The sequence below is a fragment of the Carassius gibelio genome, chromosome B5 (genome assembly GCF_023724105.1).
Source record: "Carassius gibelio isolate Cgi1373 ecotype wild population from Czech Republic chromosome B5, carGib1.2-hapl.c, whole genome shotgun sequence".
Lineage (NCBI taxonomy): Eukaryota > Metazoa > Chordata > Actinopteri > Cypriniformes > Cyprinidae > Carassius > Carassius gibelio.
In genome coordinates, this window is record NC_068400.1 from 24,914,806 (window position 1) to 24,933,315 (window position 18,510).

An 18,510-nucleotide genomic window follows, 5' to 3' on the forward strand; every position below is an offset into this window, starting at 1 on the left:
AAATTATTGTTAACTTATTTTGTCCAGCTAGACTGAGCTGATGGATCATAAATTGGTTTGATGATATTTGGGAGACTGGCACAACAAAACTCCTAAAGGTTCCTAAACAGAATCTCACTGTGGTTGTTGCACATCCCGCTAAGAGTAAATCATTCATGCAGGAAATAAGTCAGGCAAGCTAATGAATGCAAAATTATTCACAAATTTCAAAGGCAAAAATATCTCTTCAACCACAAGTTCCACTGCTGTCTCTTCCTTTTCACTGTGCTTAATACAAACCCTTACGAAAAATTAGCATGGTTTTATTAAAGTAATACTGTAGTAACCCATGTTTTTTGGCGCATTGACTACCATTTGTATAACCACAGATTTACTACAAATACCATGGTTAAACTATGGTTAATTTAGCAAAACCATGGTTAATTTGTGGTTACCATGGTTTAACTATAGTAACCAGAGTTTTTTGGTTTTATTTGTAGTAAAACCATGGTTAATTTTCGTAAGGGAAGAGAGGGCATTGTTTCAGGGTTATTGCATAAGACTGCTAATATTAATGATAATAAACAAATTTTTCTTTTCAGTGCACTCATAGGATGAACATTCAAAAATGCATGTCAAGTAAAAGTGAAAAAACTATTTCAGTGAAAACCCCAGTAGTGTTTTTATATACATATTCAGCAGTTCAAAAGTTTATTCTCTAATGTGCGTTCGGTCAAATAGTGCTCCTCTCAGCTGCTGTACTATAATATAATCACCACAAGCTCCCTCTCGTGGTTTAAACGCTCCCTTCAGCTTCAGTGGAGGCACTGAAAGAACTACAAGTCCCAGAGCTTTGTGCTGCCATAGCAACAGAACCAACGCACCTCACCTCACTAGCTTCCAGATTTAAAAGCGATGTGTTGAGAAGCACAGAGAAAACGAGTCGTTTTAAACATAACACGGAAGCATTATACGAGCTAAATGTCTCTCAAAAATGGACCGGTGGAAAACATTAAGTTCCCCTGGTAAGTTGCAGATTTTCATTAATTTCTTCATTAATTTTTTCATTAAATGATTTATAACTAAATCAGTTATAAGTATAACTTTTTTAATTAACGTAAACATAAATTTTAACATGAAAAACTGGGGATTTAAGACTATATATTTAAGAAATATATACTTTATATTAACTAAATATTAAACGTTATAGCTAACTTTCAAGTTTCTCCTGGACAATGTTTTTTTTTTTTCTCATCCTGTTAGGTTAAGTACTGTTTATATATTTTCTTGCCAGTACAAGATACTCAGGCCTCTAAGAGTTACATCACTTGCTCCAAAACGGATCCTCTGCAGTGAATGGGTGCCATCAGAATGAGAGGCTGATAAAAACATAATCCACAAGTAATCCCCACATCTCCAGTCTATCAGTTGTCATCTTGTGAAGTGAAAAGCTGTGTGCTTGTATTGCTTTCTCCAGTGAAAAAAGTTGTCTAGTCTCAATCAGGAGAGAAATATGCAAATATTGAGCAACATTTACAAGCGAAAACAGTCCAAAACAATTCTTACAAAATATGTTGGTGGATTTCGATGGGAGAGGACAGCAGTGGATGGACCTTTTAACTGGAGGAAGCATTTTATGGGAGCTATATTGTTTTTTTGGAATTGCATTATGAAAGTTAAAAAGTCTTGATTTGTTTATTACAAACATGCACTGCAGTTTGGACTCCTTGTGGATTATTGTGACATTTTTATCATCTCTCATTCTGACAGCAACCATTCACTCCAGAGGATCCATTAGTGAGCAATTGATGTAATGCTATTTTCCAAATACAAATCAAATTTATCCAAAACAGAATGTTCAGCCAGTTTTCTTTTCTGGGTGAGCAACTTCTTTAAGTGACAGAGTTCATCTGCTGCTGCACAAAATGAATGACATCAACTCTTGTCTTTGTCTTCAGGTTTAAGGAACGGCTAAAAACAAAATATCTCAGGGATTTAAGGCAAAAGCAACAGCTATCTGGGTCATTAGATAGTCACAAATGGCGCTTTTTGTCCCCGGGTATGGATGATTTTAGAGATGGTTACCCAACAGTCCATAAAGAGCTCTTCACTCAGTGTAAGAGTGGACCCTCCCCTGCAGTCTTTGGGATGCCAAATCACACTCGTTCAGTGAAGTTCCCACAGAAGAGACTGAGTAAAAATCAAGTGTGTTACTCAAAGCAGAATCCCCAGAGTCAAGCTCAGCGTGAGTTCATTGACGCTGTTGAGTACAAACTCAAACAACACCCCCTGGCCCTCTATCCTCATCTGGAGAGCGGTATGGCACCAGAGGTAACCACGTTTAATTTAGTCATGATTTAATTATTTGGGAAACCTGTTTAGAAACAGTCATCGTTTTGTGATTGCATTGGTGCTGCTAGCGCTGCAGAAGCCTCTAACAGCAGCAGCTTTAAATATGAGAGGAGACAAAGTATACCGTATTTTTCAGACTATAAGTCACACCTGAGTATAAGTCGCATCAGTCCAAAAATACGTCATGATGAGGGGAAAAAACATATATAAGTCGCACTGGACTATAAGTCGCATTCATATAGAACCAAGAGAAAACATTACCGTCTACAGCCGCGAGAGGGCGCTCTATGCTACTCAGTGCTTCTGTAGTCTACATTGAGCAGCATAGAGCGCCCTCTCATGGCTGTAGACGGTAATGTTTTCTCTTGATTCATTTTTAGTTCATTTCTCTTGGTTCATGTCAAATTAATTTTGATAAATAAGTGGCACCTGACTATAAGTCACAGGACCAGCCAAACTATGAAAAAAGTGTGACTTATAGTCCGGAAAATACGGTACATGCAACATTTATTGCAATGTACAGTATAGAAAATGCATCCAAATGTATTTAACTTTTTCAATAGCTATTTGACCAGGTGTTGTCAGTCCTGGATCCTGATATGTGCATGAAGGCAGAATTGTCCATAACCTCTCCAATGAAGCATCTAGAAGAAAGCAGTGCACCGTGTGAAATCTCAACTCTGGAGACTATAAAACCGTCCATCACCATCAAGTGATTTTCCTTTCTTCTTCTTTTGAACACACGTTTCTGGTTTGGGTTCTGATTCCATTCCGAAATGATGAGTCAGGCCACACTTTTAAGTTAAAAGCAGTATTTCTATTTTAATGTCAAATTTCTTTTGGTGGGTGACCAGACAGTACACAAGTGCATGTAGTGTACATATACTGTAAAACCATTCCTGATACTCTTCTTACATTTCCCTAGACCACAAAAGGAGAAATGTAAAGAGGCCAGACCAAGAAATCCTTATAGATGGCAGAAACTCAAAGAAACGTTGGGTGTTGAAGATCAGACGGCGAGTGTTAAACACCTGCACTCCGTGTCGCAAGAAGATGACAAGCAGATGATTACCAAACTCTTCTGTGAATGGATTACCTCACTGGTAATATTTCTTCATGTACACATTAAAGTACGCTGATCAGATATGAAGAATACATTTTTTTACTATAACCCATTATCTCAGGGTGGAGAGACCAGTGATCTGACAGAGTCAACCATCTTGGATTTGTTTAAGAGTGACTATGAAAAGAAACCCTCCTGGACCTTACCTATTAACAAGACTCATCTTAATCAAACTCCAGCAAAACCCTCCAGCTCTGTAGAGGGACATCTTAAAGATGCTAAAGAGTTGAATCAGGTTGGGGACAATGTTTTGGTCCTTAACGTTTAAATTTTGTGTTGTTTGCCCAAAATTGTGTATCAGTAAGTCTTGTTTGTTTGTATGGCAGGTCAATAAACCCAACAGACCTCAGGCTGCCAATGATCCTCTAAGAGCCCCAGGAGATATCACAGGAAGCCTGCACTTTGAAGAACAGCTGAGTGAGAAGGTGACTTTTATAGCACCTTTTAGTTATAAAAGGAGCAAATAATGTGACAGCTGATGATGAGAGAAACCAGTGAGTTCCATTCATATTTGACTGTCATCTAGGATGAAGAGCTGAAGCAGATTCACGGCATTCAGGCTTTCAGAGAGTTCATTATCAACAAGGGAGTGAGAATGCCAAGGGTAATGCTGCTCACTTCAACTGAATTAATAGCTGGATATTTTATGAGATTACATTTGAATTATGTTCCTTGTAATAAAACATATCATTGCTAATTATATAATAAGAATTAATAAATGTGTTTGTGTCCCATGTGTAGTTTCTCAGCACTATCTTCTCTGAGGATGAACAGAAGAACAGGATCAGAGGCTCAAACACCGCAGGCTCCGCCTCATCATTGTCTAAAGGGAGAGCTGTCCATTAAACTCTTTAAATAATATTCCCTTATGTTGTTTTATTGAACATCACTTCACACATTCATGGATCAGCTGCTGAGTGCAGTTCCCCAGACTACAGTTTTTTTGGATTAAAGTAACATTTTACCCCCAAGCTAGATTTTTGTATTATGTTATTTTACGATCAAAAAAAATAAAACCAGGGCGTATTTGGCATGGTTCTCCCTTCCTCTGGTTTTCTTCATTCATTCATAAAACGTTCAGTGAAAAACAAACAGTGTTCTCAGCATCCTGGTGGGAATTAAAAGGGCTGTCTAAGGATTTTTAGGTAAACATCCCGAAGTCTGCTCTCATCCATTCTGCCATGTTAATGAGCTGCACTTGTCTGAGTTGAACACTGTCTTCTAGTGCTTTAGGAAGAGAAATATCATTAGAAAAATGTCATTCTTCATTTAATGAAATATTTTTAGATCTTGTTTTAGAAGTCCTCTTTTATAATATATACCACTGAAACATCTACAAGCATTCCTGTTTCTAAACTCTGTCTTCCTTAGCTACAGCTTTTAACTCATCAGCAGGAATATGTGGTGATAAAATAGTAAATATTGACTGGATATTATTCTAACATGGTCTGAAATTAATCAGGTTTTGTGTTTGATATGTCCCACCCTGTCTTCCAGTTTCAGTGGAAATTACGTCAACACAAAAAAACTGAATACTGCTGCATGTTTCAAGGCATTTTAGTGGGCCTGTAAAAATGATGCCAAACAAAAACCAGGCCTAGCAAAGGTTTAATTGTTAGCAGCTGAATTAGACTGGCTTCTGACTCAAAGCAGTGCATGCTGGTTAGAAATGTCACTGTGTCATTAACTATGGTCTCACTTTATTGGTATTTTAATATTATCAGCATGTTATGAACTTTTTTTGTTGTTGGTACATACAGGCACTGTATTAAGCAGTGCATGAAAATGTTTTTAGCTTCTACATTTAAAATTCAAATTTCTGTTAAGCTGACAAATATATCTAATCCACTTTATCATCACTGTATGTCTGTTTGACATGTCCGTTTTCAACTGCTCAAAATTCAATTCAGCGAGGCTAGTCTCAGTCACACCTACTGAGACTAACATTCTGTCATTCTGACCATCATCCTCCAGATGAAGATAGCTTCTCTGACCTGTCCAGCTTGATTTTCTGAGATGCCTGTCCTGTGAGCTCATCTTGATTGTTGGCAGCTGATAAAAGACCAATAAAGCTCCAGCTTTACAACCAATTAATCACTCACTGTGATTTACAACATACAATAAACAAATGAAATAATTGGCTTATTGACATTGTTCAATAAATCATCATGCAGGCACCGTTTATCTGCACGAATTTCATAAAGTGGCTCTAATTGTGTTTGATGTGAAAAGAAGCTTATCTGATTAGATTCATATTAGATACATATCTGATTAGCGTTGACAGTGTGCTCCATCTTCAGCCAGCAGTTTCTGTCAGCGGGAAGATCAGAAGTGAGGACAAGGTGCACAGGAGACCTGCGTCCTGTCACATGGTTTACAGCATTATCTGTTGAATGAGAGACATTTATTTTTATATTTATGCGTTTTTACAAACCGGAAGGGATCAGATAATCATTTTTTCATCACTGATTAGATTAGTAGCACAGCCTCACTGTCATCTGATAAAGGGCTGTTGTTATTGTGCTTGTTAGGTTCAGCAGTTCTGAAGGTTCCCGGCTCACTGCATCAAAGCACACATGCAACACCAGCATCACATGCATTAAATGTGTCTCAGAGCACTTACTCTTGGAAAACGAGCATAAATCACTGCAGTGGAGCACTTAAATGTTACAAAATGGCTTCACTGAGGTAAAGCAGCTTCCTGAACATCAAGCATCTGTGCATGTGGTTAGATCTCATGAAACTACTTGTTTTCTTCTTGAACATGGTTATTCTCCCAGTTGACCTTGTGGTACTTTTGGCACCTCTAGTTTCTGTCGGTCTGCAAAAAGAAAATGGTAAATAGCACTTTAGTGCCTTACAAAACTCTGTTTAGACTGGTTATCCATTCCTTGATGATGTTCCCTAAGGTGCTTTCCTCTATAATGGCTTTTTGTGAATGAGACTCTCACTGTCTCGATTTGTGGTCTTCCTTGGGTCTCCTCCTGAAGCTCAAGGTAGTGTGTGGTCCTTGCTCTTCAGCAATCCCACCATGCATCTCTCTTATAAAACTCCTCAGCTCCACAAAGGGGTCAGAGACTCTCATCGGGAAAGATCCAGCGCATCCTGTCAGTTCGGATATTTAAGTGTGTGGGTGGTTAGAAGGGCTTTTTTCATACATCCATTAGGCCATTAACGTTGAGCTGAGCGAGGGGAAGATGAGTCTGTAGGATACAGCTGCTGTCTGGAGATCTGGAGATGTTACACAAGTTCTGGCTTTGCAATTCCTAACCAAACACATACACATGGGGAGATAGCATAACCTCAAAAGAATATAAAGATGATATTAAATAATTACTACAACAGTAAATTTGTGTACATTTTTACCTTTAAATCTATTGCATGCTGCAGTTTCATTAGCTCCTGCTCCTGCTTCTGAATAAATTCCTGGCTTTCAGCAAAACTGTCATATATCATAATGTTATGGTTTACAATAAATGTCAGTCATATAGAGCATCTGTTCCATCATCTGTTCAGTACTGTTGTATTGAAATAAGCGGCTGTTTAACAAGAAGCCCATCATCAGGCACCTTGTATGAAGCTGCTTTCAGTTTCCCAGCTTTGTCTTTGAACTCTCGCTCCTGAGCCTCCAGTTCAGACTCCAGTTCAGTCTTCTCCTGCTCTCCCTCTCTGACAGCAGCTCTCATGTCTGCGTCATAACCAGTAATGCCTGACGTGCCACACGTATTTCCAAAAAAATATGCAAAAACAAACATAAACAGAAGAAAGTAGCTGATGTTTAGGTAGGTTGATATTTGTTATTGCACTCTTTAAAGCTTATGTCTGGAAAACACACCCGTTTTAACAGTTAATCTGAAATGTTCTGCTGTTCTTTTCATTTATAATAAATAACTCTCGATGAATAGTGAAACTCCTTAATGCAAGAGCACTGTAATATGTTATCTATTTAATCCTACATATCAACATAAAACATATTCTGCAAAATGTAAATACTTAAAGTTTTCATCCCCCGGCTCTAAATGCATCATGGCTCCTTCTTGAACTTCAGTGAATGTTTGCAACTTTTGCGATGGTTATATATAAGTTCCTCAGTTGTTCTCAGTCTCAGATCTCAAAATCATAGACACAGAAGATGCTGGAAAACCAAAGAAAGTGTAGGACCTGATGTATATTTCTGAAAAACAGCAGACTGTTTAACTTAAGAAAACAAATGACTCATAGACAACTATGACAAAACAGAAAACTGTTGTGGCCAGTTCATTATAATTTAGTCTTAGGGACTATACATCTGTTGTGTCAAATAGCTTATACAACTCAGTATTACATATAAATCATATTCGTTTTTTAATTCTTAACTTTTTGCAGATTCTGCTACATGCATATAAACTGTACAAGTATAGCAATTAAAACTGTGATTGGCCTGGAAACCATCTCCATGGGATGATTTAAAAATCAAATAATTTCTAACAAGTATCAGATCATGTGACACATACATTGAGGCCATGTTTCCCGCTGTCTTTCTGATAATCCACACCAATGAATATTTAATGCATTTTGGTGATGGCATTGGGACAGTGCTTTGAGAAAACATAAAAGTGCTTGACAGTCAATAAAATGATTTCTCTTGGTCTCAAGCTTAAGGACACTTTCAGTCTCCTGTATAAAAATAAAATAAAATAAATAAAATAAAATAAAAGGTGCCATTTTTAGAATGCAGACACCAGTAGGCTCAGATCCAAAACTGATTTTACAGTGCTTTGAAACCTCTGAGAAAATATACTTTTCCAGTTATTTTGAGCTATTGTTAATGATGGGGAACATTTTTTTTTCTTGATCTGAATATTATCATATCAGACGTGTTTCCAAATTGTACTTTTTTATTTGTAGTATTTGTAAGTATTTGATCAGAGAATTTTTAGGTTTGAGAAACATACTTCACTACATTCCAAAAGCAAAATATTGTATTTTTACTCCACATTTCATAAAAACATATATTTCCTTGCCACCTCAGATTCTTCTCAATGAGCTAGCTGAATTCACCAATTACACTGAACGATTCATTTGTGAATTGTACAGTAATTTTTAAAATACTAAAAACCATTTAATTTATATAATGTAATGATTTTTTTTGTTTAAATTTCAAGTTTAATACTTTAATAATGTATAAACATGTATGGTACAGCTGGTTAGAATAAATATTAAACATGGTCCATTGATCAGTACCCCTTTTTTTTTTTAAATGTAAGTACATTTAAAACCAAGTACCTCATACTTTTACGGGGAAAATGATTACTTTTAGTGGAGTTATATTTTATTAGGGTATCTCAAGCGCTTGACTTGTGCATTTCACCCAGCACTGATCACACACACACTAATTAGTAAAAAGGCGGCATCGTGGGAAATAAAAAGCTTTTGTTAGTAATTCACCCCACCGTCTTGAACTTCTCTATGCTTTCCTCCAGGAGATGAATTCGGCTTTGCAGGAAATCAGTCTGCTCCCTTTTAGCAGTGATCTGTTTCTGCATTCCCAGAACAATCTTACGACCTGGGGCCTGTTTCACAAAGGAGGTTAAGAGAAAACTCTGAGTATGTTAACCCTGAAATGAGGGAAACTCTAGGTTTTCTGTTTCTGAATGGGAGGTTTGTCAAACCGGAGAAAGCATGGTATAAGTCAAGGCCGTTTCTGAGAGAGAGCTAACTTATACTCCGAGTCAGTTACCGTAGTAACTTACTCCATGAACCTAACCTGGTCAGGAGCAGGTTTTCTTCAATAAACCCAGAGTTTCTCTTGATCTCCTCCCCACTTCCTTGATGCACGCTGGAAAAATGCTCTTCTTACAAAGTGTTATTTTTTATTTTATTTTTTTCCCCAAGTATATATATATATATATATATATATATATATATATATATATATATATATATATATATATATATATATATAAAATAAAATTAAAGATCGATTTTCTATATAAGATACTTAGTCTTGTTTCCTGGGGGGATCTAAATTAAGTGCATTTTACTTCAAGTCAAATTATATGCCAGTGTGTTAATAAAAATAATCTTAATGCAAATGGAAAACAAGATTATTCTGAGTGTCAATTTCTAAGTGCAAATCTACTGTAGCTCCGCCCTCCATCAACACATGAGGTAAAATATGATACATGTGAAGAACGGCTTCAATGGTGTAGGCAGTAATGTTTCGGGTACGGAAAACTAGCTTGTAACGTGATTGATTGGGTTAGAGTCAGGCTTTTGCCGAGCTCGTTCTTCTCACTTTTCCCATCACGTCACATTAGAATTTATTTTCAATAAAAATGAACGAAATGTTCTAAAAGTGGAAGTAAAGTGCCTAACGAGTGTTTAATAATGATACAACTATTTATAATTGTAATAAATATAATAAATTACAATATGTTATTATTGCAACCTGTTAATGTAAAACAATACTGAGGTGGAAATCTATCTGCCAGTATAAAGTATAACTAGCTAATATTATTATTTGATATACATTTTTTTGCCCATGAAATACCATAAAATGATTAGCTAGTTCATTAATCTAACGTTCTGCCAGTTTTCACCTGTGATATTATAACACAGAAGAATTACATTTGTATTGAGTCTGAAGCATGCAGATGGCTTTTTGGCGGGAGCTGTTGCCATGGTAAATCATAATATCAGCGCTCCATTGATAATGGCTTTTTATGGTTGTGGTGCACGTGCGCGACTCAGTCAATTTAGAGTTGATTAAACCAACTCATTTCAGCTGTTCTGTAACCGAAAACTCAGAGTTTCCCTCGCAGTGTAAGTCAACTCAGAGTTCAAGTTTAAACTCTGAGTTGGTTGAACCTGCTTAGTGAAACGGGACCCTGAAATACATATAAAACACTCTCCATCAGTTCAAATGTGATACATACCAAGAATAAAACTCTCTGGATAATAATGATTCACTGTCCTGTCAGAAAAAGGAATGTTATGTTGAGAGAGGTGTTGTCCTATCTGTGAAATGCTTGACATTCAAACTGAATGAACTTGGGTTGTTATGTTAGCTGCATCACATGTTCACAAGAGAATAACTTGAACTATACTGTCTGTTAATGCATTGTCTGCTTTTCAAAAAACACTTTGTCCAGTGAACCAATGAACTGAAACTTACGTCATATGAGACCATATTCCCATTCAGTCCCTCTCACAATTGAATAGGACAAAATGAAACAATGGAGGGTGACAGAGGTCAGACCTAAGAAGTCATAGCTACATTAACGGCTCACGACCACCGCACACAGTGAGAACAAGTGTTCTTTAACAATGTCTCCATACCCTGATGACAAACAGCTGAGAATATCGTAGAAATGTTCAAATGCTATACTTTATACAGATTAAGTAATGGAAAACAACATAGTGGAATAACAGCAGGAAGGCATGGACAAGATCTATAATCTCAGTAAGCCGTCTTCCTGCCATTATCCAGAACGCAGAACAACAAAACGATGGCCACACACTGGCTCTCTGTAAAGAATGTAAATGAATCCAGTCACGTAGGGTGTGGTCTTCCGCCCTTTATTTTAAATACGCTTGGCTTAGTTCTGATTAACACATTAGACGGTGTAAAAACATCCTCATTTTAAATATCAGCAGTGCTATGAATGGGTACGGATGTCTATATTTATATTTGAGTGTAATTAGGACTTTCCTGAAATTTTTCTCAAAGCTTTGATCTGAGAGGCCAGTCCTGTGAGGTTACTGAGGGCGAATCTGAGTGCTCAGATAAAAGAATTGATCATTTTTTTATTTAAAATGAGGCATTTCTGTGCGTGTTTGTACAGTACCCTGCCCATCAGCTCCCTCCAGTGTTCTCCAGGAACGGTTGGCCCGGTCCAGCTCAGCCTGTACAGTCCTCAGCTGGGTCTTGAGTTTCAGGTTCTCTCGTTCCAGTTCACAGGTCACACTGCTGAGCAGCTCTTTCAAGGCTTTCTGTCTCTCTGATGAGTTTTTGGGCAAAAGAGTAAAAAAAAAATGTCAGGGTGACACTGACAGAAGAAAGCCTCATTAAAAGAATGAAATTATTGAAAAGGGAACATTATTAAGCGGTATGGGATCACGTTATTAATTCTTAGAAAATATTACTGTTCAAAGGGGGTTTGGGGTCAGTAAGATTTTTTTTTTTTTAAATGTATTTAAGAGAAGTCTTAAATCCCTAAGGTTGCATCATTTCTTTCTATTTAAAGTACAGTAAAACATATGCAAAATATTATACAATTTTTAAATAACTTTTTACTACTTCAATATATTTTAAAATATATTTCAATAGCCATTACTCCAGTGTTCAGTGTCACATGACCGTTCAAAAATCCTTCAAACATGTTGATGATTTGTTACTTAACTAAATTTTTTTATTATGAATGTTTAATTTTCTTGTGGAAAATAAGATAGACTGATTGATGATAAATAGAAGGTTCAAATGTATATTATTTATTTTAAAATAAAAATATCAGACGATTTAAGCTCAAGACAAGGTTTGTTCAGGTTGTAAAAGTGGAGCCAGTCACACAAAACTTTTATGAATTGATAATTCATGATACTTGTTTAAAATGTTACTTGTTAAAAATGTTACTGCAAAAAATGGTTTTTATTCACTCACATGTATTCAAGGTAAAAAGAATGTGTAATTACTTTTTAATTTAATTTTCTTAACATATTTTTAATTGAGGATACAATGGATGTTGTGACCCTGGTCTTAAGTATCCATTTTTTTGACATTGAGATTTATACATCATCTGAAAGCTGAATAAATAAGCTGATGTATGGTTTGTTATAGGAAAATATTTGGCCGAGATACAACTATTTGAAAATCTGGAATCTGAGGGTGCAAACAATTCTAAATATTAAAAGAATTGCCTTTAAAGTTGCCCAAATGAAGTTCTTAGCAATGCATATTACTAATAATAAATTATGTTTTGATATATTTACGGTAGGAAATTTACAGAATATTTTCATTGAACATGATCTTTAGTCAATATCCTAATGATTTTTGGCATAAAAGAAAAATCTATACTTTTGACCCATACAATGTTTTTTTGGCTATTGCTAAAAATATACCCAAGTGACAGTTTCACTGACCCAGATGACATTTGCTTTGAGATTTTGTTTCTACCATATAATGTATACAATAACGGTCCAATAAAGCAAGAATGGTAACACTTTATTTTCAAGGAGTCCTTAATTACATGCAAGTAACCCAAAACCTAACCCTAATCCTAATCCTATCCATACAGCAAGTACATGTAGTTAATTAATATTACTCTGTACTTAAATGTATAATTACACTGTAACAAGGAAACTTTAAAATAAAGTTTTCAGGGACAGTTTACTTGCTCAACACACACTTTAAAGTCGTTTCATATCAGGTCTGCGGTTTGGGATTTCGATGAATCTTTGTTTTTATCTTTCAGCTGGGTAAGCTGCATAGACCGCAGTCCCGGCTCAGCGGTCATCTGCTGTTTCTCTAAAGTAAGCTGATCAACACTGCAGAGCTTTTCTGAGAGCACAGCGTGCTGACAGGCCCTCTCTCTTTGCATTATGCTGAGTCTGAGCTCTGTCTGTCTCAATGCAGCCTGTTAAACCAAACAGTATATAGTGCGGATGACATGCAAGAAATACTTATGAGAAGAAGTGCAAAATAAAACACTCAGCTTGGATCAAAGGAAATATTTCTGTAACATATCTTCATAGCTCTTCCTGTTCCAGCCATTGAGCATCAACAATGCCCATGTAAGGGGTTATTTAATCTATAATCAGTTTAAAATGTACAGAAACTACCTAATAGATAAGGTATTGTGAATTCCCCCATCTGAGCTGCTTGATTTGGTTAGTCAAACACTGTTGCGTGTCCACAGTGCAGCTGTGATTTGGGATAATATGCAGGACATTTTCCAGTTCTGTGCTCATCATCTGGTCATCTGTCTCATCAGACCTTGAACCTCTTCCAGCTGGACCTGGACCTGCTGCACTTCATGCTGCTTCAACAATGCCTGCAGATGACTTCTCTCCCACTGAAATACACATAACAAAACTGAAATGAAAGAACTTGCCCACATTCTCTGAACAACCAGCTGTTCTAAAACGGTGGGTCACAGGTCTGTTACAAAAGGGTTTACAGATATTTAGAAAAACATAGTAATAAGCAATTAAAAGAATAATTAACCCAAAAATTTGCTGAAAATATACTCAACCTTTGGTTGTCAATGACGTAGATGAGTTTTTTTCTTCATCAGAACAGATTTGGATAAATTTAGCAAACAGTGAATGGGTGCCGTCAGAATTAGATTCCGAACAGCGGAAAAAATTATTACAAGAAATCCACAACTTCAGGCAATCGATCAGCATTGAAGGAAGTAAAAATCATCATGCTTACAAACGAAAAATTAATAAATACTTTTTTATCCTCAAACTGTTGCTTCCAGGTAAAATGCAAATCCTTATCAATAATACTGTTTTCTCCAGTGAAAAAACTCATCATGTCTGACTCGTATTGGTCCAAAACAGTTCTAAAAAATGCAGTTTTCCACTTCACAAGACATTATTGATGTGCTGGATTACTTATTGGGATATTTTCATCAGCTGTTTGGACTCACATTCTGACGGCAACCATTCACTGCAGAGGATGAGCAAGAAATGTAAGGCTGAATCTCTCCAAATCTGTTCCGATAAAGAAAGGCACTCATCTACATCTTGAATGAGTACATTTTACAGCTTTTTTTTCCGCAAACAATTCCTTCAATATAATTGTCCATAGTTAGGATGATGCTAAATAAATCTACCTATCAACTTTTAAAAGAGAGGAGAAAACACATTTGTCCAGATCATTAAGTGGTGATATTTAAAATGTGGTTTTATTTTAAGGAGCTTTTTGTAAGATAAGCAACTTTGTTACTTTGTTTGGTAGGCATCTATAAAATCAATTAAAAACTTGAAGCAAAACCCCTGCTATAAGCATAAGAGTACAGATGAAGTCACCTTGTTACACCAGTCATGTGTCAAGCTAAGAATGAAGAACAAATATAAATGGTGTAACAGCGATTCCTCTTTTCATCATTCTGAACAATCTCAATGAATGTGCTAAGTCCTGTAATACAAGATGCACTTGCAGTTATTCTGAGGCTGGTACAGACTGTGCCGACCTGCAGTTAAGCTAAGCTTGCTAAAGCTGATCTCAAATCAATACTATCTGAGCTGAGACTCATGCTGTTCTGTCTCTGCCACATCATGGTAGTATACACTTGTCAACAGGAAATTCTACTGTGGCATCTGTTATGAAAACTTCTGCTTTGGTGTGATGCCACCAATTCACATCAGTATAAGGATAAATACCTCTGATTAGGACCACTGACTGACCTTTTACTGTTGATAACATTTCTTAATGCTGAAATGTTTTTTGTTTTTTTTTGGCCCAATAGTGTCCCCAAGTGGAAATGCGAAAATAAAGACTGACCCCTCCTCTGCTTTTCCTTGGTCAGTCAAATAGATAAGCCTGTCCAAATCTCTCGCCAATGATTGAACTATTGTTGCAATGTGTTTGGGCTAGTCTAGATGCGCAAACAAACTAATCAATGTTTTGATAGTGTCACAGAGACACAGTATAAAAATGGCAACCTCCCATTGACTTGTCTCGAACAGTTGTTTTTAATATTCTTCTATTTACTGGAAGAAAAAAAAAACACAGAAAAAGCTATTAGCCTACACCGCTGTTTATTACTTTAAGCTGGCAGAGTTGTGTATGTAATTGGGATGAGAGGTCCCATCCTCTCACGGCGTTCTTGGCCTGGGACTGGGATTGAGCCAAATCCTCCTCCACTGACCTGAACCAGCAGCCAACTCAAACCCTTCTCTCATTAGTCTACAGCCACATTGAGCACATGAAGACTATCAAGCAAACCAGATGCATCAGTCAGACAGTGCTAATGTGAAACATCCATCATAACAGCATCCAAGCTCTCCAGTTTTGGTGTAAACACAAAAAGGAGTCTGAACAATCATCTCATTACCTTATTGTTTATCTGACTACAGCTCATTTATCTTTCTCTGGTGTAAACAGGATAAACTTTCAGCTGGGTTTCTGACTTAAACATGGAAAAAAAAAACATTTGAATCAAAAAGTTACAGAATGAAAAGCAAAAAAATTTAGTTGGGATGATATATGCATGATGAGAACTTACTGGAACTAAACAAAAGTTGCAGACTGTTGGAATGAGTCATTAAGCACCAAAATGTCTCAGTCAATATCGCCACCTCCTGGTCTTGAGCTGCTCTGGTCTGTAACAGAACATGATGAGATGTGATGTGAAACCACAGTATAACAGTTAAGTTCTGATACTCAGCCAACCTTAAAACTCAGTGGAACCCAGAGAGACAAATACAAAGGACATTTCTTAATAATAATAATAATAATAATAAATGTACACATAAAACGTTTAGTTATTCATGTTATTTAAATAAACACCCCTGAAGTGTATATAATCTATCTATATTATCTACATTACCACTCCAGGACTTCTGAAATCTCAATGTATTCACTATCCATATCTATGTAGTATAATGTAACAATAGTGTATTGTTTTGTAAGGTGTGTACACTTCTTTTCTACTGTGTTTGTACTTTTGTGATGTCCTAATAAACATGATCAAACTTTATAAGATTTTTTATCTTATTCTAGGTTGATAGCTACTATAGGTGTAATACAATAGGTAAAAAATTCACTAATACGGAAAACTTCCTTAAACGTCCTCTCTGAATCTGTAACGTTAGATCTTAAAAATAAAAAGACAATTAACGTTATTTGATTTATTAGTCTATTAAATTAAATTAATATTTTATTACAAACCCGGAAAATTAACTGTCTGGGGAAATGGTGGACTTGTAACCTAAAGACACAATATCGGTTCATTTTTTCCACTCCGTGTTTATTATTAGCTTACACACAGTCATTGACATCAAAAGAAAGAAGTGTGCATATTATTTACAGATAAATATTTGCTATCACATTAAATAGTCAGCTCACATATAACGGTTAGTATGTTTGTTCTGGAGACCCTTCCGGTTGTGTGGACAGCAAGTGGTTTTATTTCTGATAGCCAGAGAGCATTAGCATCCTGTATAAACGTGATATTGGACATTACAAATTAAATTGGAAGTACAAGCAGTTTTAAACTTGATGTACATTTATTTGCAACAAGATTTGACCAAAGCTAACCGACTTATTTGCTAATCTGCAAACAGGCGCAATGAAGCCTCCGTCATCACCATAGCAACTACAGAGCGCGTAGCAAGCTAACATCAAATTAGCTCGTAAAACGTCACTCCCTGTGCCTTTCCAACTTTCCAAAGGCGTATCCATAGACATATATATGATTGTAACAAGTCGATTGGTGTTTAATCGTAACATAATCATATATACATATGTTGCGCCTTTACCACACGCATCAGAAAAATGCAATATTTGTCCAAATAATCAGTTGCAAAATCATTAAATAAAATGTAAAAATATTAATAAAAAAAGGTAAGAAACATTTTAATTGGTTGTTTTACATTTTAAGTGTAAGTTGCCTGGCCATACACGGTAATAGCCTAAATACATTGCATGTAATTATGATGTAGGCTACATATTGTAAATAAATAAAATACTGTGGAAACTATACAAATATAACAAATATATAACAAATAATCATAAATTATCTTAGAATATACAGTGAAAACATTGCATATATATATATATATATATATATATATATATATATATAATTTAAAGGCAGTTATGTATAATTTAGTTGTAAAAAGTGTTAGTGTAAGGTGCCTTGCCATAAAGTACATACACAGCAGAAAGTATAATAGCCTAAGAGACATTGCACGTAATTATGTAAACAAATAAAACAAAATACTGTGGAAAAATCTAAACATATATTAATAATTACATAAATACAGAAACATTAATTATGATATAGCCTTCAGTAAAACGTTATACTATATTCAATCTAAAAATGTAAATATATATGTGACCCTGGACAACAAAACCAGTCGTAAGTGTCAGTTTGTTCGAAAATGAAAAAAAAAAAGCTTTTCATCGATGTATGGTTTGTTATGATAGGACAATATTTGGCCGAGATACAACTATTTTAAAAACTGGAGGGTAACAGCGATTTTTGTCATAATTTTTTTTTTTTAAATAATTTTGGCCACACAGTGTATTTTGGCTATTGCTACAAATATATGCAAGTAGACTGGTTTTGTGCTCCAGGGTCACATATTATATTTAAAGGCAATTAGGCCTATGTATAATCTTTTTTAAAAACATAATAAAGTTTAATAAAGTTTAATAATATTAACATTATATTATTTAATGACATACAGTAATGTAAAATATAGACACATAAATGTCATCTAGTAGTTAATTAACTTTTTTCTTTTACAAATAAGTTTTTTTTTAATTTTGTGTTATCTTACTATATACTCGATCTTTGTCAACATTTATTGTATTTTTATGTGCTATAGAAACACTTGTATAGACAATGATATATATATATATATATATATATATATATATATATATATATATATATATATATATATATATATATATATATATATATATATATATATATATATATATTAGTGCTGTCAATCGATTAAAAAAAATTAACTAATTAATTGCACAATTTTTTTTAAATTAATCGCGATTAATCGCGATTAATCGCAATTAAAAGACTGAAACTTTTTGGATATGTAAATGTAAAATGTAAATAATTAATGTAAACTCAAGACAAAGAAACTATTTAAATTCAAAATATGATTGTTTATTGGAATTTTTGTTTAACTTGTAACACAGATTTTCTCATGTAAACAACATACCTGCAATAAACCATCAATATTCTCCAAATTAACTGTTGGCTTGAAAGCCATATTTATTACAGAAATAAAAACACAGGCATGTAAGTACCATTTGAATTTCAAAACAATCAATGCCAATAAAAAACAAAAATGATTTCCATGTTGAATTCTAAGTG

The 18,510-nt window shown here is 35.2% G+C and overlaps 1 protein-coding gene across 1 annotated transcript; it reads left to right on the forward strand.

The window, feature by feature from the left end:
* Positions 1 to 541: 541 nt before the first annotated feature.
* zgc:158260 (uncharacterized protein LOC571389 homolog) lies at positions 542 to 4,492 on the forward strand. Its single transcript, XM_052557409.1, has 8 exons — positions 542 to 1,004; positions 1,938 to 2,310; positions 2,895 to 3,043; positions 3,257 to 3,434; positions 3,516 to 3,689; positions 3,781 to 3,879; positions 3,981 to 4,058; positions 4,196 to 4,492. The coding sequence occupies exons 1-8, from the start codon at positions 961 to 963 to the stop codon at positions 4,298 to 4,300; spliced, it is 1,200 nt and encodes a 399-aa protein (XP_052413369.1). The 5' UTR covers positions 542 to 960; the 3' UTR covers positions 4,301 to 4,492.
* Positions 4,493 to 18,510: the final 14,018 nt, after the last annotated feature.

Excerpts from the sequence above, each read along its gene's own strand:
- zgc:158260 (XM_052557409.1), top strand. The coding sequence starts at position 961 with ATGTCTCTCAAAAATGGACCGGTGGAAAACATTAAGTTCCCCTG. Across the intron at positions 2,311-2,894 it reads AGAGCGGTATGGCACCAGAG|CTATTTGACCAGGTGTTGTC; the intron begins GTAACCACGTTT and ends CTTTTTCAATAG. Across the intron at positions 3,044-3,256 it reads AAACCGTCCATCACCATCAA|ACCACAAAAGGAGAAATGTA; the intron begins GTGATTTTCCTT and ends ACATTTCCCTAG.